Source organism: Arvicanthis niloticus, chromosome 6 (assembly GCF_011762505.2).
Source record: "Arvicanthis niloticus isolate mArvNil1 chromosome 6, mArvNil1.pat.X, whole genome shotgun sequence".
NCBI lineage: Eukaryota > Metazoa > Chordata > Mammalia > Rodentia > Muridae > Arvicanthis > Arvicanthis niloticus.
In genome coordinates this window covers 44430471-44456092 of record NC_047663.1, presented here as the reverse complement: position 1 = coordinate 44456092, position 25622 = coordinate 44430471, and the positions used below count along the sequence as shown (strand labels likewise).

The following is a 25622-nucleotide window of genomic DNA, read 5'->3' as shown; positions in this document are numbered from 1 at the left end:
CTTTCTTCATAAATTTTGCCTTAAACATTGTGCCTTGTTTTATTAAATTGTTTTATTAGAATCCAGTACTGGCTTTTGTAACAACATTTTATTCTAAACAGACATTTACTTATAATAATGCTTGTATTTGGTATATCACCACTTACTTGTTTATTGAATTTATTGGGTATACAAGTCCAAACATTAAGTGTATTTTAGCATTTATTGTATGTGCTAGATAAAAGAAAAAATAAGGTTACAGTGTGTTCCTCTGGGGGGAAAAAAAAAGAATGTGGTGAGCATACTTCCAGAGTAGGAAGAAGCAGTCACTAGAAACACAAACTAGGAAGTGCATATAGAATCGAGGATCCAGTATAGATTGTTCTCTCTCATTGAAGAAAGGCAAGAAATCACAACAGCTCCCCCTCCTCCAGCTCTGTAATAGGCAGGTTAACAGTGGAGAGTGGGGTACACAGGAGCAAGGAAGGTTTCAGTTAACAAGGAAGGAGAGAGGAGCTGTCATGAGGTGTAAAGTGCCAACTGAATTCCCTCACTGTTCTTGTTGTCATCTCTGACATCATGAAACTGAAACCATAAGTGTGTTATGACGTGTAGAAGCATGGGTTTATAATCTCTTTCAGTGTTAGGCTTCTTTTCTCTTGGAGATTATAATATATATATTGAATGTTCACCTAGTGTTGTATACTGTACACGACATTGAAAAAATAACATTAGACAAGGTGCTCTGACAGTTGCTCTGACAGGTAATAAGTAATTCATTAAATTGTACAATTTTAAACTGCAGTACTCAGGAGCAAGGAAATTGAATTATAGGGAAAATGGTTGGGAAATATAACATGGGATTATATTGGTTAGGAAAAAAAGTCAAAAAGAAGTTGATAGCCTGGAAAAAAAATTAGGAATCAAGGAAACAGAAGTTTCCCTTGGGTTGAAGAGAAAGTGAACACATAGAAGTCAGGAGAAAGAGACTGGGTTTCTGAAGTCACATCCATCTAGATTTCATTCATGTCTGCCAGAGGAACTGGGAATTGGAGTTCTCTTTGAGGAGCCTCAGTGAGGGATTTTGAAATGATAAGTTAGGGACAAAGTTGTTGAGTATTTCTTTCTGTTAACAATAAAGTCTCATTAAATTGTAATAGAAGTCAGGGTGAAAAGAGACTGAGGAAAAGTTAAGTGATAGTAACCAGGATACTGAGGTGACAACAGTAAACAGATGACCTGAAGCCTAGAGGAGACCTTTTCAAGGGAAGGGGAAGGCATTGGCTGAAAACAGGGTTTGACTTCTTCACCAAGTGCTTGAAAGCCTGGCCTGCAATCCTCCTGCTGCAGGTCTGTTGTTTGTAGTACCCGGGAAAGCATTAGCTAAATCAAAAAACTAATTAATTAATTTTTTAAAGACAGGGTTTCCCTGTGTAACCCTGGCTGTCCTGGAACTTACTCTGTAGACCAGGCTAGCCTCATACTCAAGAAATTTGCCTCCTAAGTGCTAGGACTAAAGACATGTGCCCCCACCACCCAGAATAGTTTCTCTTCTTGAAGACTTTCTCAAAAACAAAATTCCCTATCACTATCAGTTACCAGACCTAAGGCCTGTTGTGTTACAGCCAACAGCTTTCATTGACAGTCTGTGGTTTTGTGGTGGTTATATTGTTTAGGAGCATTAGTTTTGGATGATAGAGACAGGGTTGAAGCCGAGCCTTGTGTGGCAGCCGTAAAAACTGCAAGGCAACGGGGGGGGGGGTGTCATAGGCAGGTCTGAACTTGGTCTTAATTCAAGCTGGAAAGTATTTGGAAGCCAGACTGCTAAGTCCAAGTTTGGAGCAACTTAAAGGAATCCAAGAATACATACATCCTCTTCGCCATCCTAATCAAATTATTTTAGACTTAGGCTAGTCTCACAAAGGTATAAATTGGGCCCACCTGCTACTATATGAAGCCCTGCCCTATACCTACCAACTCTGGTCTTCCATGTTCAGTAGTTGAAGTATAAGCCAAATGCTAAATGCTTTCTATCTTTGTAAAGAGATGAAATGAGTATGTGGTCAGGTAATATATAGAAAGAAACATTCTTAGTCTCCTAGAATACCGTAAAGAATCCAAGGACTGGATAGCCATCCACTTTTCTGCTTATGGTAGTCTTACCTACCTTCATTTAAAGGCCCTCATGGTCTTCCTGACATTTTATGTTGGTTTGGAGTAGGGGTATCTTGGGGGGTTGGGTTGGTTTTATTTTGTTTTGAGACAAGGTCTCACTGTGTAGCCCTAACTGACCTGAAACTCTTGTAGGTATACCAGGCTTGCCTCAAACTCACAGAGATTCACCTGCTTCTGCTTCTTTGGCACTAGGATTAAAGGTGTGTGATACCATATCCTTGCCAACATTTTGTTTTTAATAGCTAGTTTTAGTATTTTTTAAATTTATGTTTGTTTGTTTGTTTGTTTATATACCAAATGCCACTCCCTCCCAGCCCCCCCTTACAGAGTTTCCTCTCCCATCCCCCTCCCCTTCTCCTCTGAAAGGATGCCTTCTCCCCAGTATTCCCCCACCCTGGCCCATCCTGTCTCTGCAGGATTAAGCTCATCCTCTCTCATGAAGGCCAGGCAAGACAACCCTATTAGGAAACAGATTCCACAGTCAGGCTTTAGGGACTGCTCCTGCTCCAGTTGTTGGGGGACCCACATGGAGGCTGAACTGCGAGTCTGCTACATATGTGTCAGCAGCCTTGTTCCTGCCCATGTATGCTCTCTGAGAACTCACAGAGGTCTAGGTTAGTTGGCTCTGTTGGTCTTCCTGTAGGGTTTCTATCCCCTTTAGGACCGTCAATCCTTCCCACAACTCTTCTATAAGAGTCCCCAACTTCTGTCCAGTGTTTGGCTGTGGGTATCCCCATCTATTTAAGTCAGCTGCTTGGTAGAGCCTCTCAGAGAACAGTTTATGCTAGGCTCCTGTCTGCAAACATAATAGAGTATCATTAATAGTGTCAGAGATTGGTGCCTGCCCATGGGATGGGTCTCAGGTTGGGCTGGTTATTGATTGGCCATTCCTTCAGTCTCTGCTCTGTCTTTGTCCCTGCATCTCTTTTAGACAAGACAAATTTTGGGTTTAGTATTTTTTAAAGTCAGTTTTAATACCTAAGAAATGTGTTGATAAGAAAAGAAGCATCTTAGGTAATGTGAAAGTGCTTACTTCATGGGAGTACATCTCAGTCTTTTCCCACTCAGACTTGAGCTGTAAGAATGCTTGAAAAACAGAACAGCAAATGAGACTTTACTACCAAGTCCCACCTTTGTTCTGTGTACGCAAATTGGCTACATCCAGGGCTTGGGGTTTTGTTTGGTTGGTTTAGTTGATTGGTTTGGCTTTGTTTGTTTAAGAGAGTTCTTTTTCTGTAACCCAGGCTGGCTTCTATCCTCATCCTTCAGCCTAAGGGCTACAACGATAGGTACATGCCATCACAATTGACTGACAGATGTACATTTTGTTTTGTTTATAGTAATTTGCTTGTTTATATTTTAACTTTTTAAAGAAGATTTAATTTATGTGTGAAGTATGTACATGTGTGCATGCAAGTGCATGTGGATGGCTGTTGTGTCACAGAGAGGGTATCAGAGCTCCAAAGCTGGAGTTACGGGTATTTATGTGTCACCTATCAAATTCCTCTGCAAGGGCAGCAAGCTGTCGTAACCGTTGAGCCATCTCTCCACCCAAGATGTGTTTTTAAATGCTACTTGCTTCAAACTATTAGAACAGAAACATATACTGTGATAATAACATCTAAGAGATTAAATGTCATCCTGGGTGTCAGGTAACATGGGGCCTTAGTAACTTGTCCCTATTGCTAATAAGCTGTGTTGCTTCTGGCAAATGATTAGATTTTTTGGCTTCAGTTGGTACTTGGGAGTATGTAGCAAACTCAGAAATTTTAACCTATCTTAGCCAAATATTTATTGGACAATGTCAGAGTACACTTAGCAGATGTGTAGGACTAAAGAACGAAGCTCAGAGAACTAATACACTCAAGGATGTTGTAGGAAAAGCAAACTAGTATGGAATTTGCCACTCCCCACTGTGAACAGGACCATACCCTACAATACCTCCTCCTTTGGTTTACATGCTTAAGATTCTTAGCCCCAGAGGAAAGATTCTATCAGGCCAGGCATAAGCCACATTCCAGCTTCCCTCACAGCCCCTCAGAGGGACTGAGTTGGAGGCCACCAAGTCCACATTTGGTAGAGCTTCCAAAAGAACAAATAGTAACCAAGTGTGGTGGCACATACATGTTATCTCTACTCATCAGGAGTCTGAGGCAAGAGGAGCATGGGTTCAATGACTATGTGAGCATCCCTGAGATACTGTCTCAAAATAAAAGTAAAAAGAGGGCCCAGGAAAGTGGGTCAGTGAGTGAAAGTGCTTATTTGCCTCATGAGCCCACAGACGTGCTCATTCATAACCCTACACTCATATCATGAAAGGGGAAGCAGAGATGGAAGACCTCCTGGAAACCCCCAGGCCAGATAACCTGCAGTAGGAAGCATAGCATCAGAAATGGAAGACAAGGTGGAATAAGAGAATGGACTCCAGAAAAGTTGTCCTTTGACCTCCACTCATATGCCATTCGTGCAAACACAAATACTTTCATACATTAAAAAAAAAAAAAAGTCTTGGGATATATGTCTCTGGTAGAACACTGGTATAATATATATAATACCCAAGATTTTGCTACCAAACAAATGAGTGAACAAATGGAAAAGAAAGATCTGCTAGTAGATAACCAGAAATAGCAAACATCAAACCAGGTATGTTAAATTAGAGAACTGAATTGTATAACCAACAGTAAATTATTATTTCTGTCAAACATCCTGTGATTATATTATCCATCAAGGCAACAGTAAAATAAAATTTTATTTAGAAATGAACATTTAAAATGAACAAAACTAAAAAGCATTTTCTGATATTTTAAATTTGTGTCTCTCCCTTTCCCTAATTAAGGTCTTATCAGTGGTTCTCAACCATCCTAACAGTCCTTTAATACGTTGCCTCCATATTGTGACCCCCAACAATAAAATTATTTTTGTTGCTACTTTATAACTGTACTTTTGCTACTGTAATGAATTATAATGTAAATATATTTGGAGATAGAGGTTTGTCAAAGTGTTCACGACCCACAGATTAAACAAAATTATAGTTATGAAGTACAAAAATAATTTTATGGCTGGGGGTCTTCACAACATGAGGAACTATATTAAAGGGTCACAGTACTAGGATGGTTGAGAACCACTGATCTAGATGAAAAATAAGCTAGAACTAAAATGGCCTGATGTTGTTGTTAATCAGGAAGAACTAAGAGCCTAAGCTCATCTGTTTGTTAGTTGGATTACTGTGCTTTTATTGATAAGGAGAGAATTAACCTTGCTAGATTTGTGTCTGGGAGTTAATGTCTAGGGGGACAGCTTCCAGATATGATTTGCCATTTCCAGTATAGTCCAGTGTTAGGCTCTGTGTGGTAGGAATGGGGAATGCATGATACATGGATTTCTGTTTTCTCCCATTGTAATCTAGATTCCTTTAGGAATACAATGTTACATTTTTCACCTTACTTAGAAATATGCTTCTGAGTTTCTTTTTTTTTTAAAGATGTATTTGTTTATTTTATGCATATAAGTACACCACCATGCTCTCTTCAGACACACCAGAAGAGGGCACTAGACCCCATTACAGATGGTTGTGAGCCACCAGGTGGTTGCTGGGAATTGAACTCAGGACCTCTGGAAGAGCTGTCGGTGCTCTGGTGCTCTCAACTGCTGAGCCATCTCTCCAGCCCACTTCTGAGTTTCTTGCAGTCATGAAGTGTATAATGTCTTTTCCCACCCTGTTTTTAATGTAGCTATGTTTTTTCAATAAGCAGTGACATTAGTACCTGTATGATCCCTTGGCCTCTGGCCTGATACTTAAAACTTCTAGCTGTACATGCCCTTCTCTTAGTAGGGACATGAACTATCGACAGCCGCTGCCCTAGCATCTTTCTTGTATCTAAAATTTAAAGTACCAAGCAAGGACAGCTTATCAGAAGAGGAAAGTAAAGTATTAAATGTGGAGAATGTAGGTAAAAGTTTCCTGTACATGAGTATTCCTTACATATTTTTTTAAATAACTTTTTTAAAAGATTTATGTATTTGTTTGGGGAGGCATATTTCATGGTACACACGTGGAAGTCACCAACCCTAAATAATTATTATTCTTTAAGATAAAAATACTGAAGCTTGAACTGTGTATTTGACTTTATCATAGCTGCAACCAATTCAACTTTGTGCAGTGATGTTGTGTGTACAGTCAGTATTTCACAATCATTTACTGGTAAATTTGGCCTCAGGCAAAAAGACCAAACAAATTCAAGTGGCTGGCATTAAAATATTAAAATAACCTTTCATTTAATTTTATTTTTTTCTTTTTCTAATTTTGAAATAAGAATATTACATCTACTTACTGAAACTTTCTTTTTAAAAAGACTTTTAAGATTTTTTTATTTTTATTTTTATGCAAATGGAAACATTTTGCCTGCATTTATACATGTGTACCACATGAATGCTTAGTGCCTGATGAGGCCAAAAGAGGGCATCAGATCCCCTGGAACTGCAATTACAAATGCTTGTAGGATGTTATGTGGGTGCTGAGAACCAAACCCCAGTCCTCTGTAAGAGCAGCCACTTAACCACTGAGGCATCTTTCCATTCCTGTAACATTCGTGTTCTCATAAATTATCCATTTCTTTCTGTATATGTTTCACTATAAAACAGAATTTCTGGTTTAACCAACAATCAGTCATTTGGCCAGGTGTGTATTGCTTTGTTTTGTTTCCTTAACATTCTTGCTTGGTCAGAGGCGACCACCCTGACCACATTCCTCAAAGCTATGTCTGCATAGCTAAGTATTTTTTTCCTTCCCTTAGTTGACCTTTTCCTTTATGTACTTTGCCTGAGAAGAAACTGCCAGTTAACAAATGCCATGCTTTAGGAAGTGATTTTGATCTGAAGGGTTTGGCAAGGAATGTTTGCCCAAAGAACGCAGTGCTCTTTCCCCCATTTTTGCTGCTAAAATGCTACTATCATTCCCAGCAGAGTTTGCAGTTCTTAATTACCAACCCATCTAGACTGGCCTCCCAGACAGATGTTTGCCATTACATTACCTCTCACTCTGTACTCTACTTTTAAATCCTCTTTTAAAATTCTCTGTAGAAAAGAAACTATATTTCATCTATTATACTGCCCTAAAACAAGAGTAACAGAAGAATTTTTCAGAGTAGGGACGTTCACATCAGATCTTAAACCTGCTTACTGCTATATGATCTTGGACATATAACATTTGAGAGCTCCTCCAATGCCTAAAAGTAAACTAGAATCAAAAATAGTAAACTGTGTTATAAAGGTGAAATGAAGTACTTAGTGCCTAGCATTTAACATGTAGCCAGGTTAACTATTGCTAACTCATTTCTTGTATGTAGCCAGGAATGCCTCTCCCTTGATGAGCAGTAATCTTATTAAAAGCTGTTTTATCATCTTTAGATCAAGAAGAATTTTCTCTGTCATTCTTTCTTTTTTGATGTAGGGATTTTTAAGTCCTTTGGGCTTTGTATTTGAATTAAATTCGGGGGGGGGGGGCAGCAAAACACTTTTACCTAACATTAAACCACCAGGCTGGCCCCTCAGATTTTTTTTTAAAAACAACTCCATCTGCTGAATCTTTGAACAGCTGTTTGAAAAACACTGATATTGACATAACTAGATATCTTCCTGCTCTGGGAAGATCACTGATATTGACATGACTAGATATCTTTCTGCTCTGGGAAGATCACTGATATTGACATGACTAGATATCTTCCTGCTCTGGGAAGATCACTGATATTGACATGACTAGATATCTTCCTGCTCTGGGAAGATCACGACACTTTTTACCTCACACTGAAGTAATGAAATTAAATTTACACATAATTTTATTCAGATACAAAGTGGTTAACTTGGCTCATTGAAACTCTAAATGATCACAAATTCTGTTGTGTTTCCATTCATCTTTGATAGCATGATTTAATTTACTCCCACAAATATACTCAGGAATAATAAGATGTAGTGAGCCACTTCTCATCTGTGCTCCCTCTTTTACCAGCAGTATGCTACTTTACCATCACTGAGGACTTGTATCTAGGGCCATGAAATAAAAAGGATAGGATGTGTCATCTAGAGTATATTGAGTGTCACTCTCAGGGATCCTTTATCACACTTGAGTGACAGTCTTCTGTCTGGCCCAGCTGGGTCTGCTGTGCATTTGTTGATAGTTGTGTAAATGATCCAAATAGAAAGACTGGTTTCCCTCATGCCCTATGTGATATGATCTCTGATCTGTTTTTACAAATTTGTATTACTGTCACCACAGCCAATCTGTGCAGTGCTAGGGACCAAAACTCAGAATATTGTGCATGCTAGACAAGTACTTTTTTTCAAACTGAGCTATGTCCCCAGACTCCCCTGTTCTTTCTAATCATGAATTTATAGAGTCCAAACAGCTTTGAATTAACTTAAAATAATTGCCCCTGCCATTACCCTTGTGAAAGCACTACATACATTTTGAAAAGCACATTTAACTGCGTAAAGCAAAGAATTCACATAGATATTCTTTAAAGCATAAGCAACAAAAGGGCAGTAATACAGAACTCCCCAAACCAGGAAGTTAGTTTAGACTACTGTTTGTCAAAGAAAACTACTGTGTCTCACAAAAGGAATGGCTGGAGTATGCTCAGCTGTTAGCTCTCACTCAGCAAGTGCTTCCTTTGTACACACAGATAACTGCTTTGTTTACTGGAAATGAACGTGGCCAAAGATGGTAATTTTGCTTAGTGAGTAGGTAGACTATTTAACTGTTTTGTTTTTCATTTAGTAAAGCAGACAGTTGCTGTGTTGGCAGAAGTGTGAATTTCATTTCCTGTCTGTGGTGTACCCTGTTCATCCTGTCACTCAGACATTTTGTCTTAGATTGTTCCCGTAATGGCAGTGAAACTAGTCCACAACACAGTGACATGTGCACACCACGGATGTAACAAGAGACAGGGCTTGTGCAACAGACCACAAGAGAGCAGTGCTTTATTTAAAGATGAAAACAAAACAAAATCAGGGCAGCCTCTCCTAGCCAACAATCAGGTTTTTAAAATGAAATCTATAAATTACAGTTATTGTTTTTTAAAAATGTATCCAATCTCTCTGATTGGTTACAACCTCCAAAGTTTTATCAGTTTTGTGCCACTTTATTGAAGCATGAGATTGAGCCATAACTGAGCATTATACAGCTGTTTTCAGCCTGCCTACTCATTAATCTACCACATGCTTAGAGTTCTAGAACATTTTTTTTTTTGAGACAGGGTCTCATGATGTAGTCCTTGGTGGCCTGTAACTTGCCATGTAGACCAGGACCTGACCTCACAGAGATCTGCCTCTTTGTCAAGAGCTGGAATTAAAGATGGGCAGAACCAGCATGCTCAGTGATGGAACTGTGCTGATAGCTGGGGGTAAACTAGGAGGAATTAATTATCATGTATCTCTTGAGCACTTAATGTGTTTCTGGCAGGGTTGAGATACAATGATGAACAAGGTAAAGTCTTTGCATCCATGGAGCTTATATGCTGATAACTGCAATCAATAACACACATGAATAAATGTTTTACTTCATGAAAACATCCTGAAAGGAACAAAACAAGACAACAGGATTAGATGTATTTTATACCATAAAGAGAAGAGGGATGGTGATAGTAAAGCCGAGATTTAAATGCTGAACAGTTCATAAGAATCAAGTAGAGGATTAGTAAGTACAAAGGCCTTGAGAAGTGGGGCCTGAACTACTGAAGAGACAGAAGAGAGGAACCAGGGATAGTTCATAGTAAACAAGAAGAGGCGGGTAGCATAAGGTCAGAGGTAAGTTGCTTCACTGCAAGCTGTTTTATGAGCCTCACAGGCCAAGCTGCAAGCTGGTTCTTCATTTTTAAGTATGAAGGAAAGAAGCATTTACAGAGTTTTACACAGTGATGCTGTAATCTGGATATACTTTAAAGCACTCTGGCTGCTATTTGGTGAGAGGGTAACAGAACTAACTACCAAAAAAGGCTTTTTGCTGGTACAGTTTCTGGGATTTGATTTACACTAGAGAAAGTAAAGGGGATGAAGATATAAAATTAGCTGTGAACTAAAGCTAGAATGTGATAGTAATATGGGTGTTCATAGTATTCTTCCTAGTTTTAAAAAATATGTATTTATTTTGTGTGTGTGCCTATGTGTATATATATGCATCAGGTGTGTACAAGTACTTGAAGAAGCAAGAAGAGGTTAGATCCCCTGGAATTGGAGTTACAGGCAGTTGTGAGCTCATTAATGTGGGCTTCAGGAGCTAAACCTGAGTCATCTACAAGACCAGCAAAGAACTTTTAACCCTTGAAGCATCTCTCCCACTTTGCTGTCATACATACATACATACACACACACACACACCCTACTTTTGTTTATGTTTAAAAGGTTTTGGTTTTGCTAGGTTAGTTGGTTTGGTTTGAGATGTTCTTACTATGTAGACTAGGCTGTCCTCCAATTTACATTTGCCCGCCTCCATTTCCTGAGATCTGGGATTAAAGGCATTCACCACTATGCCCAGCTATTTGACAACTTTTATTAAAAGGGTTTTATTACAGAATAAACACTAAGATGTATTAACACATGTCTATAATACCAACACAGAAGAAGAGGTAGAGGCAGGAGGAAGAAAACAGTCATTATAAACTACATACGTGAGTGAAGCCATCCTGAGCAATGTGATATTCTACTTTAGAAACAAACCTCTTTAATTTCTAACAAAAAATTTACCATACAGCTTCTGACTGTGTGTACAAGTCAGTATGGTAATGCTAGAAAAATGGTTGGAAAATAATTGTAGTTCAATGCAACACTGTCTTTCACTCTTAAAGAACTATTGACTGGATATGATGGCTCACACCTTGATCCCAACACTTGGAAAGTGGAGACAAGAGGATCCATTCAGACAGTTCAAGGCTACCCTGGCTACATGAGATCCTATCTCAGAAAACTAGGCAGGTAACTAAGACCCAGTTAAATCAGCAAAGGTTAATTTCCCAATAAAATCGCTTTTTAAATATCAAAGCAAAAATAGTGTAAGAAGGAAATGTCGGGAAGTTGTGGTGCATTCCTTTAATCCTAGCAATTGGGAGGCAGAGGTAGGCAGATCTCTGACTTCAAGGCCAGATTGGTCCACAGAGTAAGTTCTAGAACAGCCAAGAATACACAGAGAGACCCTTCTCCACCCTCCACCTCCACACACCCCCAAAAAGAAGAAGAAAATGGCAACTATGGACCAGTCATAATGAGGGCAGATTCAAGGTAAGTTTGAGAGTACAGCCCATGGGATTTGCAGATGGATTAGACACATATTGTGGGGAGGTAAAAAGACACCAAGGCTGACATGACTGTTGAGCATTTGTCCCAAACAACTGTATAGATGAATCTATGGATCGGTTGTGAGGAGGAGCTTAAGAGTTTAGAGGAGGGATATCCACTTGTCATCATAGTTTTGAGTGTCTTCTGTTCTAAGCAATAGTTCTCTACCTATGTGGTTAGCCTCCCACATGAATGATGTTAACCCAGGAGATATATCCAGGAATTACAGCACGCTGCTCTGCGCTAGTCATCTTCAGTGTGTGTGGAGTGCAACTTACTGAGATTGCAATTTTAGTTTTTTATTTTTAATTTACAGATAGCCGCTGTGCATATTTATGAGATAAAATGTAGTATTTGGCGCCTGTATACAATTTTTTACTTCTGTATATTTATTTTTACTTTATGTGTATGAATGTTTTGCCTATATACTTGTGTGTGTACCATGTATATGTTTGTTGAATCCCCTGTAGCTGACACTGTAAATTGAATGTGGGTCCTCTCTGAGAGCAACAAGTGCTCTTCACCAATGATAAGGCATCTCTCCACTCCACGTGCACCCACCCCCCACCCCATCTGCACTGTTTAAGGATGATCTGGATGACTGTCATTCATCACCTCAGACATTTACTTATCATTTCCTTCTGTTAGGAACCTTCAAAGTCTTGTAGCTCATTTGAAGTATATACAGTTATAATCAGTCATAGTTATCCTATTATGCTGTAGAACATTAGAAGTTATTTGTCCTATCCAAGTAGACACCTGTACCCATCAGCCACCCACACACATTATTCTTTGCAGGTTTTGGTAACCACTGTTCTGTTTAATCAAATTAAAGCCTTGATCTCACATTTGAGAATGAGGGGTGTGTGAGAGTGTGTGTGTGTGTGTGTGTGTGTGTGTGTGTGTGTGTGTGTGTGTGTGTGTGTTAAAAATAAGTGTTTTCTTTCAAACTCTGGATTTGTTATAAATAAATATAGAAGCATTTATGGGCAGTAAGCATGGCGCAGTGCTGAAGTAAGCACCAAGTATATGTGAGGACCTAACACCAGGTTTGATCCAAGGACCTAACACCACAAAAATTAAAAATAAAACTTAATTTTGAAAAAGAAAATAAGGAACATTTTATATCTTATCAGGACACTATTGAAACACTGTCACTGACACTCACTAATAATAACTAATTATTAACGACTGACTTCTGTGGTATGTTCACTGATTCTCAGAGCATCCTCATTTTATAGAAGAGTAAATGTAGGTTTGTTCCCATAGCAGTAGAGCCATGATTTACACCCTTGCGATCTAGTTCAAGTCTTTCCCTTTTATTTATTTAAAGTTGTTCTTAATTGCTGCCATGTAATTTAAATACAATACCATAAGTTTTATTTTAGAAAAATTATTTAGAATAGGCAGGACTATATGTGAGCAACTAGGATAATAAGCAATCTCTTGAATTTGTTAGGAGTTTTTTGTTGGTTTGGTGGAGGATTGATTTTTTTTATTTTTTAATTGTTTTTAATTTGTTTTTTGTTTTTGTTTGTTTTAATTTCTCTGTCATTTTGTTTGTTTTTGAGACAGTCTCACTGTGTGGCCCTGATTGTCAATGGAACTTGCTTTATAGCCCAGGGAGGCCTTGAGCTCATTGAGATCAAATGCCTGCCTCTGCCTTCCAGTGCTAGAATTAAAGGCATACTTCACCCTATGCAGTTGGAACTTTGCATAGGGAAGAAAGAGAAACCTTAAGTGGAGTCTCTTCATCCTATTTACTTTCTTTAAATAATGTTTCTCTTAAATTTTTTACTCACAGCATCAGCGAGAGCTTCTTAACTGTCAAAGGTGCTGCCCTTTTTCTACCACGAGGGAATGGCTCGTCTACACCAAGAATCAGCCACAGACGCAACAAGCATGCAGGTAAAACTGCACATATATGTTCTTGTTTCCTTTTTGTTGCTAGGATAAGATATTTAGACAGAAAGCAATTTGTGGGAGAAAGGATTTGCCTTAGCTCATAATTTCAGATTACAGTCCATTATTGCAGAGAAGTCAAGGCAGGAATTTCAAATGGTAGTCACATCACATTCATAGCCAAGAGCAGAGAAAAATGAATACATACATGCTCACTTTCTTGCTTTCTTGTTGTGCTTAGCCCAATATCTCCATTGTAACTAACTCAGCTTAGGGTCCATCCTGCCTAGGGAATGGTTCCACCCAAAGTGGAACCATTAACTTAATTATGACAGTCTCCTAGAGACATGCCAGTCAACCATCCCATGTAGACAGACCCTCATTGACTGTCTTTTCCCAGGTGATTCTAGGCTGTGTCAAGTTGACAATTAAAGATAACCCTACAAACCTTTTGCCTTAACTTTGGTGATTTGTGACCTCTGGGAATGGAAGAAATTACAAGGAAGGGAACTTGAGCATACACATCAGAAGTGAAAACTAGAAATGTTGCATCTTGAATGGAAGAAATTACAAGGAAGGGAACTTGAGCATACACATCAGAAGTGAAAACTAGAAATGTTGCATCTTATTGAGTCAGTAGTTGAGTTTAGCTATAATCAAAATAATCTCATCTACTTTAGAGGCTGTGCTACTTCTTGTTCGGGCTTTCATCTCATTACAAATGTTCACTATTATAACTAGTTTTCTAGGCCATGTTAATAAGTTCCTACCAATACTCTCTGTCAATAACAATTTTTTTTAAGTAAGGGAGGGAAAACTTTTGAAAATTAGCTTGCGTGTACTTTCTCAGTACTTCCTCCTCAGTGTCCTCTACTGCATGTGGAGAGTAAAAGTAAGACAAACCGTTGTTTTAAATCCAACTCACCAGGCGGTGGTGGCGCACGCCTTTAATCCCAGCACTTGGGAGGCAGAGGCAGGCAGATTTCTGAGTTCGAGGACAGCCAGGGCTACACAGAGAAACCCTGTCTCGAAAAACCTAAATAAATAAATAAATAAATAAATAAATAAATAAATAAATCCAACTCACCTGACTAATTTTGGGTAAATTTTCCCATGGCATGTAATAGTAAATGGGGTTAGTTGATTTTTAAGGCTTCTGCCTGGCCTTGATTGACCTTTTTTTTTTTTTTTTTTTTTTGGTGAGGGGTAGGGGAGCAGGAATTGCACACTCAACTATTTCTACTTGACATTACTGTTCACTTACATAAAAAGAAAAAGCAGATTTAACACAGGCTGCATGGAATAGATTTGTGATCCAGACTAGACAGTTGAGGCAAAATATGTAGGAATGAAGTTTATAAAAGCCAAACCTTCATATAAACTGCCTTGGCTAAGCTCGGCATATTGGCAGGATAGAGTACATCAAAGGCTTACAATGTCTGGTGAATTTCTATGTGTGCTTTTTTTAATCTGGATAGAGTTTTTTGTCTGATCATTTAAAATATCCAAATACTGTTTGACAATTTAAAAATATTATTAGTAAATGACAATGTATATCTTTTTTTAAAAATGATAAAAAAATTTTAATCAGACTTAATCTACTGTTTAGCCACTACTAGTAATGAAATATGTACAGAGTATAAAGTGAAGGAGGGACCTTAAAGATATATTGCCTGTTGCTCTCTATAAACAGGAATTTCCCTGTAGGAAATAATATTCAGCTTGCTCATAGCAAAACTTCTCACAGGTAAGAAAACTAAGCTTCTAGACACACAGCTCAGGCAAGGCCTCACAGTAGAAGGAAATCCTGGGTTTTGTCTGACAGTGAAATAACACAGCTGGATCTCTGCACCACTTAGTGCCTTGAGTTGAAGTTTTGGCCTGCTATTCAGGGCTCTGCAGAGTTCTGCATCCTCCAAGTCCTTTCCAGGGCTAAGTCTCCTGATCTTTTTTTCCCCATGAATCTCACTGAGAGTCACACAGTGAGACCAGGAGGGATTCGAACTCGGAAACCCGGGCACATCGGCCACCAGAGGGCAGGTGCTAAAGCCATGCGCCACCACACGCTTACGTCTCCTGATCTTGAAGGAGAAAGTTAAGTTGGTGCTGCTGTTGTTTGTTGTATCCCTGTGTTAAGGACAGAAGCCAGGGGTCTTGCTCTTATGTGAGGTAAACACCCTACTGCTGTAGTGTATCCACAGCCCTGGTTTTAAGAGTTTTTTACAGATAGAGTTATATTCAGAATGGCCTTGGGTTCACAGTGATCTTCCTGCCTTAGCTTCTTGTACATTTAGATTTCAGGTATGACACACCATACGTGATGTAAACTTGAAGGATTTTTGTTGTAGATTTTTTGGGGTGTGGGGAGTATACCTGTTTATTTCTTTGTTTCTTTTGAGACAAGGCTTCATAGAACCTAAGCTGGCTTCAGATTGTGTCTGGGTTTAAAACATAATAGAATGGATCTTGTATTTAATATTGAACATTAAAGGATTCTGTAATTTTGGAATTAGTCAGAATCAAGCAGTGAAACAGAGAGGGAAGGAAAAAATGTTCTTTGAAAAAAATGAGGAAAGATTTCCAGATTTGTTAACCTTTAAACACACCTACTTGCATTCTTTCTTCCCAGCTTACTACTTCTTGCAAAGCTAATATCATACTTAAAAGCTATGAGGTGAACACAGAGGAAATATGTGCAGGCTTCAAGGCTAGTGTGGAAGAAAACAAGTTACCCTGGCATCCATGATTATGTGGCTGTGTCAGACATCTTAAAGCTCTTTTAAAAGTGCCCTAGGTGAGCAGAAATAAAGCCTTGGGTTCTCAAATCATCACTGTGACAGCGTATTATCTTTCTGTTAGCTAAATCCTTGGATTTCCTAAGACTGAGTAGGAGAAATAAGAAAATTTGTATCTTGAATTCCTTTTTTTAAAAATTATTTTTCATTTTTAAAAACTTATTTTTATTATTATGTATATGAGTGTGTCTACAAGTGGGTATGTGTACATGATTGCAGACTCTTGAGGGGGCCAATAGCATCAAATCCCCTGGAGCTGGAGTTATAGATGGTTTTGAGTGGTGAGACTCAAACTCGGGTCCTGTGGAAGAATAGCAAGTACTCTTAACTGCTGAGCCATCTCTCCAGCCTCCCCCGCCCACCCCTTTTCTTTAATAAAATAGCTTTTATTTCTTCTTGGACAATTTCATAATATAGACAGTCTTGATTGTGTTCACCCCCTACTCCCCTTCCTACTCCTTCAGGAGCTCCCAGCCTCTCCAGTCCACTTTCCTCAGGCAACTGCAGCACATTCCCCTCTTGCTTTCATGGCCTCTTCTTTTTTTGTTAATAACACTAAGTCTGGTTAATGCTTACAATGTTTACTGACCTTGTTTGATTTGCTCATGTGCTGGTAACCATAACTGCAGTGACTTCTAGGGTATGATGGTCATTAACTGTTGACCACTACAGCGAGAAGTTTCTCTGGTCAAGGTTAAGTGCAGAACTAATCTATCAGTATAAGTATAAATATTCAAAAGGCAGTTCAATGACCTATTAAGAAAACAACAGTAGTAGGTCCTTCCCTAGAGCCTGTGATCTCTAGAGCCTTGGGCTTTTTCCAGGTTTACAGTATCAGGTCTAAATTTGTTCTTGTGGATCAGGCCTCAAATCCAATCTAAAAGCAGGTGGTTACCCCCATCACCTTTGGGTCACTATTGTACAGTGGGTACATTCTGCCTGGGAGATCAGTTTTATAGCATGCAGGGTGGGCTGTATGGCTTTTCTCCCCACAGTGGCCTGCATAGCACTTTCTGGCACTATAAGAGTTAGTCAGCTGAGCAGTGGTGTGCACACCTTTAATCCCAGCACTTGGGAGGCTGAAGCAGGCAGATTCCTGGATTTCTGAGTTCGAGGCCAGCCTGGTCTACAGAGTGAGTTCCAGGACAGCTAGGGCTACACAGAGAAACCCTGTCTCAAAAAAAAAAAAAAAAAAAAAAAGAGTTAGTCAGTAGAAAGGAACTTTCAGGTCATTTCCAGCTTGATTTCTCTATGTCCTACAGCCAAAGTATATTATGTCTTCAGCAGTAAGGTTGTACCTTTTTTGGTTTTTCAAGACAGGGTTTTCTCTGACAGATCCACCTGCCTTTGCCTCCTGAGTACGGGGATTAAAGGCATTTAGCCACCACTGCCTGGTATAACAGATACAAATCTTTTTTTTGTTTGTTTTTTTTTTTGTTTGTTTGTTTTTCGAGACAGGGTTTCTCTGTATATCCCTGGCTGTCCTGGAACTCACTCTGTAGACCAGGCTGGCCTCGAACTCAGAAATCTGCCTGCCTCTGCCTCCCAAGTGCTGGGATCAAAGGCATGCGCCACCACTGCCCAGCTAACAGATACAAATCTTAACATACTGTAAACTGCAAATAAATATTATAAAAAGACAGCCTACTAATTTCTTACTATTTTAAAAAATCAAACCAGACTGGAGATATGGCTTAGTGGTTAAGGGCACTGGCTGCTCTTCCAGAGGTCCTGAGTTCAGCTTTCAGCAACCATGTAGTGGCTCACTACCATCTATAATGTGATCTGATGCCTCTTCTGGCATGCAGGTATACAAGCAGATAGAATACCCATAGAATGAATGAATGAATGAATGAATGAATGAATGAATGAATGAAACATTATAAATAAAGTTTAAAATCTAACCAATAACTTTATCTGACTTTTGTGTCTAATGAAAAGACTCATGGGCCTGGGGAAATGGCTCAGCTATTAAAAGCACACTCTTTTATAGAGGACCCAAGTTTGTTCTCAGCACAGTTGGCTCACAACCAACTGCAGCACCTTCTTCTGCCCTCATTGAACACCTACATTCAGCTGGGCTGTGGTGGCGCACGCCTTTGATCCCAGCACTTGGGAGGCAGAGGCAGGCGGATTTCTGAGTTCGAGGCCAGCCTGGTCTACAGAGTGAGTTCCAGGTCAGCCAGGGCTACACAGAAAAACCCTGTCTCCAAAAACAAAAAAAAACAAAAAAACAAAAACAAAAAAAAAAACCAAAAACCTAAAGAACACCTACATTCATGATAATGCACATGATAAAAATGTGAAATGGAGCTGGGCATGGTGGCTCACCCCCTTAATCCCAGCACTCCAGAGGCAGAGGAAGGCAGATCTCTGTTCATTGGAAGCCATCTTCGTCTACAGACAAAATTTCATATCAGCCAGGGATGTGTAGTAAAACCCAGTCCTAAATAACAACAAAAATGTATGAGGTAGTTCTGTGGATTAAAGGTGCGTGCAAGTATGACAACCTGAGTTCAATTCCTGCCACACACATAGTGGAAAGAGAAAGCCACTTTCCACAAGCTGTCTTCTGACTTCCTCAGAAAGTGTCACATACTAAAATATTAAAATGTAAAAATAAAAATTTAAGTCTTTCAGTAAGTCTTTACAAGTTACTAAGGTAGAAAGAATCTTTTCTATTGATTTTTTTTGAATAGAGAATAGTCATCCTTTGCCTTTTAAATTTCACCAGGCGATCTCCAACAGCATCTTCAAGCAATGTTCATATTACTCCGCCCAGAAGACAACATAAGGCTGGTAAGTTAATGACATCATAATTTTCTTCCTCAAAAGGCTGCCTAATGTTAAAGTTACTTTTTGTTCAAACATAATGCTCAGACCTAGGTGGAATAGAATAAAGAATGGCCTATCCCCACAGTCCAGCTGAGAGTTTAATTATTGTAAAACATACTATAAAGTGGCTCAAGTTTGTTGTTGATTGCTGGTTTGTAAGTTATTCTCCATAACACAGTTGAAGTTCAGAAAAAGGAGAAAATAATGGAAATTTGTCTTAGTAGGGGAAGCTTTTATATTAGACAGTGGAACTTGTGCAGATGTTAAAAGATGATGAGATTAAGCAGACGAACTCATTCTAACTAAGAACATAGCTCAGCCAAAAGCATATAGGAAGGGACAAGGCATGAATGAAATAACCAGCAACTTTGCTGACCTCAGAGTCAGGAGACTTGGGCTCAGGTTCTGGCTAATCATGTGATGTTATACAAGCTACCTTAGGCTGGTTTTGCCCTTTTCCTCATTTCCTGACTACTTCCCAGGATAAAATAGACACCTGAGGAGTGTGAAATGGGGACTGAATGTGGTGGCTGCACACCTTTATTCCCAGCACTTGGGAAGCAGAGGCAGGTATATTTGTGTGAGTTCAAAGCCAGCCTCGTCCACATAGTAAGTTTCAGGACAACCTGTCTCAGGAAGAAGAAAAAAACACAAGACCCTTGTGACTTATTTCACATTTGTATTTGTATCTGATCCCCTAGGCAGTCAATACTTCTCCCTCTTCAGGAAGCATTGTGAAATACAAGGTTTTTGAGCCAAGAAATAACATAAACCAGCTACAGTATCTAAGGGAGACTCTCTAGAAGCTAATACAGAATAGATAGGAAGAAGTACACTAGGCAGTTATTGACATTATCCAGGTGTGTGGTCCACCAGGAGCATATTAAATTCAAATAACTATTCTACTCTCTGTCTAAGAAGAGACATGAGCAGTAAGGCGTGAGGTTGACTCTGGGAGCTGATCAAGCCTCTGAACCCCTCTGGAGTCACTGATTCCTCACTTGCTTGACTTTTAAAATTTTGTTACTTTTCTCTCAAATGCTGATTCTACTCTGTGTTCGCACTCGCGTGTGTCTCTGTGTGTGTGTGTGTGTGTGTGTGTGTATGCTTGAATGCACACGTATACGTGTGTGTGTGTGTGTGTGTGCTTGAATGCACACGTATACATGTAGAAGCCCGAAGTTAATGTTGGGTGTCATCTTCCTCACTAACTCTCCATTTTAATCACTTTGTTCCTTATTCATTATTAATAGATTGATTGATACATACCTTTTCTTAAAAGTTTTAAAAATGTGTGTGTGGCATATGTGTACAAGTATACTCACCCATGTGTGCCATGTAGAAGCAAGAGGTTAATGTTAAGTTTCTTCTCCACTACTCTCCACCTTAATTTCTCTTTTGAAATAAGGTATCTTGCTGAGATTTTACCTTTTGTGCCATCTTCCTATTGCTGTCTGCATTTTTAAAGGTATTTTATCTTTCTAAGTATGTGTGTTTGTGTGTGCCTGTGAGAGAGTAAATAGGGCAAACATGCCACATGGAGGTCAGGAGTTGGCTTTCTTCTTCCACCCTGGAATCCAAGGACTGACCTCAGATCATCAGGTTTTCACACCAAGCAATTTTACCTACTGAGCTACCACCTTGCTGACCATCTGCATTTTTTAATACACTTATTTCTCAAATAATTCTTTTAAAAGCCAACTGTAGCCAGGCAGTGATGGTCCACACTTTAACCCCAGCACTCAGAAGATGAAGACAGGTGGATCTCCAAGTTCAAAGACAGCCTGGTCTACAGAGTGAACCAGGACAGCCAGGGATACATGAGGGTCAGGGGGAACCCAGCTATGGGGCACAGAGGATGGGTCTTACAGCTTTACTGCTCTAAAGCAGTGGTTCTGAAACTTTAGGGTATATCAAAATCACCTCCAGTTGGATATATTGTGGGTTGCTGGAGAGGCTGGGGGTAGAAATAATTTACACTTTTTAACAAGTTTTCAAAAGATGCTGATCACATTTTGAATACAATTCTACTAAAGCCTGTTGTATGCTTACTACAACAAAGCCAGTGTCAGTAGTCACTTGTACAGACTGGATATTTGCTATGAGAGCTTTAAACATGGTATGATATGGGAAAAGCTAAACCTAGGGATGTCATTGTGGGTTTTATCTTTTTCTCATTGAAAACCTTCTGGAGTTTAGTTTGAACCCCTAAATATAAAAATAATTTCCCATATGAATCTTGAAAGACTGAAGGATAAGTTAGAATGCAGAGTTGAGGATTAAAGCCTCTTTTCCTACTAGAATATGCAGTTTTAACTGCATTACTTTTAGGTTTTGAGAGTAAGTAGTATGTGTTATGTTTACAGAATATAAGTTCAAAAAATTAATTTATGCTTCTGCATTAAAACAACAAGCCATTTTACAGTTATTTTGAATTGTTACATAGTCATTATGTTTCAGATTATTGAGTGAGTCATTTTCAGAAAAATGAGTAAAGGCATTGTATGGCATTGTATGACTTTGCACAAATTAGCACTTTGTAACTGAAAGGGGCACTTGTAGACCAAAAGCAAAGGCTTTTGTCTGGAGTTTATTTGGAATGCTAAAATTCTTATCTCAGGGCTTGTACATAAGGTTAAAAGTTAGATAGTCAACTGAAAATCCTGCTTTTTTGCTTTTTTTCCTTCTCTTATTCTTCTTAACCCAACCAAAACCCTCTTATTGTTTAAGCATTGAAAGCAGCAGACAAACAAAAAACAATATTTTCCTCTGGAGGAGTCCTGCTTTCCAAGTACAGGTATAAATGTTACTTCCATACTCAAGAAGCTTGTAGTTATTAAATAGGAAATGGTTTTATAGTGCTCTTCCTAATTATCAAACACCCACTTAAAAATCAAATGAGAAATCAATGAGTTTCAGAATATTTACAGTAGCTTCAATGAAGTTTTTACAAAAGCTAAGAACTTGGCAGGATAATTTAAGAAAATTAATTTTTGATTTTAGTTTTATAATATGTTAAATTTTTTCAGCAAGGAAAATGAGCTTACTTTCTTATGAAAATAAGTGCGTTGTGTGGGGTTTGGTTTGTTTTTCAATCAGACAGTTCAAAAAGGAATGAAGAATAACCATATCCTTCCCTCTGAGAAAAGCCATTCCTGCTGTTTGAATGAACACCTTTCTATTCGGTCTTGTATTTGCATGGGGTCAGGTGTAGGCAGCTGAGTAAACTAACATAGCCATACTTAATTTTGTTTTGTTGTTTTGCAAAAGTATGAGACATGATATATTTTAACCTGTTTATCATGGATATCTTGCCATGTCAGTAAATTAATCATGAATTTGGTAAAGCATTATTGACTGTGTTAGGGATCAGACCTGGTAGATAAGTGCTCTGCCACTAAACCATGTCTTTAGTCTTGGTCATGGTTTTCAGTGTTTCTACAGAATATCATTTGTAGATTTTTTTTTTTATTTTATAACTTGATTTTTTTTTTATCCAGACACTTCCTCAGATTCTTGAAGACGGTGTTCTTTAATTCATATCTAAAGTCTATCTTAATCTTAGCTACTGATTTTACTTTGTTCTTTTGGCCAGAATTTAATGCTTACATACTTTTGAAACCTTTCTTTCTGATAGATCAGGTGAGCTGCTTGTCTAGACAGTGTATCTTTATAATGTGGCTTCCCTAAGGATAAATACTGCATGCAGAGGCATGGTCCTGACTCGTGATGAAAATAAATTTAAAGCAACGGTGTGGTATGTGCTCAGGAAAACTATTTTCAGCTGTTAGATGATGGAGATGGGAAAACCTCTTGTGCAAGATAGATCTGTGAACTGCTCTGCTTAGGTTCAACCTTTAAGTTGGACTGAGAGTTTTAAAGTGATTCTTTGAATGATAAGCTCTTGATACTATATGTTAAATGTTAAAAACACAGGCAGTGTTTGCACTGAATATCGCTTACCAAAATGTCTTGGTGCCCATCTCTAGTTTGGCCATATATCAAGCATTATATTTATGAAGTTTTTTGTTCTTTTATCAGTTAGCCAACCAGTTGCCACTAATCGGCATATGAGCTGTTGTAGAAAGCTAAAAAATGGCTTAGTCTGTATAGTGCTTGTGCACAACCTGAGGACTTGAGATAAAAAAAAAAAAAAAAAGCTGGTATTGTAGTGCATGCCTGTAATCCAAGCACTGGAGAGGCAAAGGCGGGGGATCCCTGGGCCAGTCCACCGAAATTGCTGAGCTCAAGTTTTGATAAGAGAGCCTATCTCAGAAAATAGAACAGAGAATAATTGAGGAAGACACCCAGTGTTGACCTCTGGCCTCCACAAACATAGTGCACACACACATATGAACATAGTATACTCATATATGCTACACACAGAGAAAACTAAAGGAAAATGAGTCAAGATTTTTTTTAACTCATCAGAATCACAGTTCAGTTGTTTCCATGCCATTTATGTTTACTGATAAAAGTGTTTCTAACACATTTCAGAAATTGAACATTTAGTTTAAAAATTGCTAAGACATACTCAAATTTAAACATGATAAGATCTGAAATCCTGTTTATAAGAAATCCTGGGGCCTGGAATGTAGCTCAGTTAGTAGAGTACTTATCTAACATGTATGATACCCTGGGTCCCAATTCCAGCACCGTATAAACCAGGCATAATAATACTTGCCTGCAATCTTTGCACTGGTGGAGATCAGAAGTTCAAGGTGATTCTCCTCTCAGGTTACATAGCAAGTCTGAGGCTAACTGCTAAGTCTGATAACCTGAGTTTGATCCCGCGGCCCCCACATGGTCAAAGGAGAGAACCATCTCCTACAGGCATGTCTCTGACCTCCACACATGCACTATGACACACACATCATTCATGTGCACACAATTAATTTTTTTAAATCTGACTTTACCTGCACCAGATTCTCTGGTTAGAATAACATTTATGGGCCAGTGGGATAATTCAGCTTGGTGAACTTTTCACCAAGCCTGGCAACCTGAGGTCTATTCCCAGGACCCAGGAGGAAAGAAAGAACAGACTTCTGCACATTATTCTCTGACCTCTTTACACCGCTCACACACATTAGATATATATATATATAAGTAAGTATATGTAATTTTAAATGTAACGTATGCTTTGAGTGTTTTGAAAGGAAATCCAGAGCTGCCTCCCAGTGTGCCTCATGTGTATTCACTACTATTCATAGCTTTGTGTCATTACTATTCCTCAGTATCAGTTGACTCATTCTAGACTGTGATCCATTTAAATGTTAGTTCCTCTTAGCGTCTTGTAAGTTAATTTGATTTTGAAACTTTTCTTCATGGAACATAAAGTGGCAAGTACAGCCTGTGTATTTGGCATCAGAAGGATGGCATTTTATTCTGATTGTGTTGGTTCTTACAAATAAGCTTTAATGTAGCCACTTTGCTGTTTTTATTTCCCTAGCTTTTCTTAGGAACACCAGAACAGAGACATAAAGCTAGGTACATAACTTAATTAGTAGAATAGTTGCCCAGCATCCTTGAAGCCCTGGGTTCCATCTCCAGCACCGCAGAAACTAAGCATGGTAGTAAACACCTGTAATCCTAACCCTTGAGAAGTGGAGGCAGAAGGACCAATGAAGGGCTATCCTTGAATATAAGATAGAAGCTAGCCTGGGCTACATGAAACTGTCTTTAATTTAATTAATTTATTTGATTTTTGAGACAGAAGTATACATTTCATAAGGAAAAGAACATGTCTCCCTTTGACCATTGCTTTCTCAGCTCATGTGCTGTCATTGTATATGCAGTATATGTATAGCAGATATTTCAGATAAGTGTTGCCAACAGCCATTTTGCTTTGTTTTGATTTATGCACTGACCTTTTTTAACTTACTAAAAAATTTTCCAGACAATCAAAGTAAAAAATAAATCCCAGTAAATGTATGACTCAGCTTTAGTAGCCATCACTCTTTGCTTGGTTTCTCTCATCCATTCCTCCTCTTTTCTCTTTCCATTGGAATATCTTAAAACAGGACTCAGGCCCCATGCCATTTCACCTCAGGCATTTAGAGGCACAGTAACCACTCTGCCATTATAACACTAACAGGCAAGCCCTGAATTTCACTTAAGTCCAGTTTTCTGAAGGTACTTTGAATGAATAAACAGTGAATTAAAACCTTTAAAAACTAAGAAGTTTCTGAAAAAGGAATCTTTAATTGTAAAAAGCAAAGAACAAGCTGAGCCAGAGGCAGGTGGCTCACTCTGAGTTTGAGGCCAGCCTAGTCTATATTGTAAGTTCCAGGACAGCCGGGACTACATAAACAGACTCTTATCTTAAAAAGAAAAGGAAAAAAACCCACAAACCTTTAAAGGACTAAAGAGAGTGTTTTTCCATTATAAGAACACTGGCTTCTCTTGCAGAGAACCCGGATTCAGTTCCCAGGACCCACATGGCCACTATCTGTAACTACAGTTCCAGGGGATCTGATACCCTCCAAAGGTTCCAGATGGGCATGGGATGCAAATACATGCAAGCAAAACACTCATACACATTAAATAAAATAAATGAATCTAAGAAGAAGCTGACATTGTAGCATAGGCCTGTACTCTCAGAATTCAAGAGGG

General features: G+C 38.8%; 1 protein-coding gene across 5 annotated transcripts in view; it reads left to right on the top strand.

The window, feature by feature from the left end:
- Ssh2 (slingshot protein phosphatase 2) overlaps nucleotides 1–25622 on the top strand; it is a 258061-nt gene that overhangs the window by 174667 nt on the left and 57772 nt on the right. For all 5 annotated transcript variants that reach the window (XM_034505802.2, XM_076936264.1, XM_076936265.1 and 2 more), the window contains 2 exons: nucleotides 13283–13386; nucleotides 18910–18974. In XM_034505802.2, the coding sequence (XP_034361693.1) occupies nucleotides 13283–13386; nucleotides 18910–18974 (169 nt within the window). The remainder of the gene's footprint in view (nucleotides 1–13282; nucleotides 13387–18909; nucleotides 18975–25622) is intronic.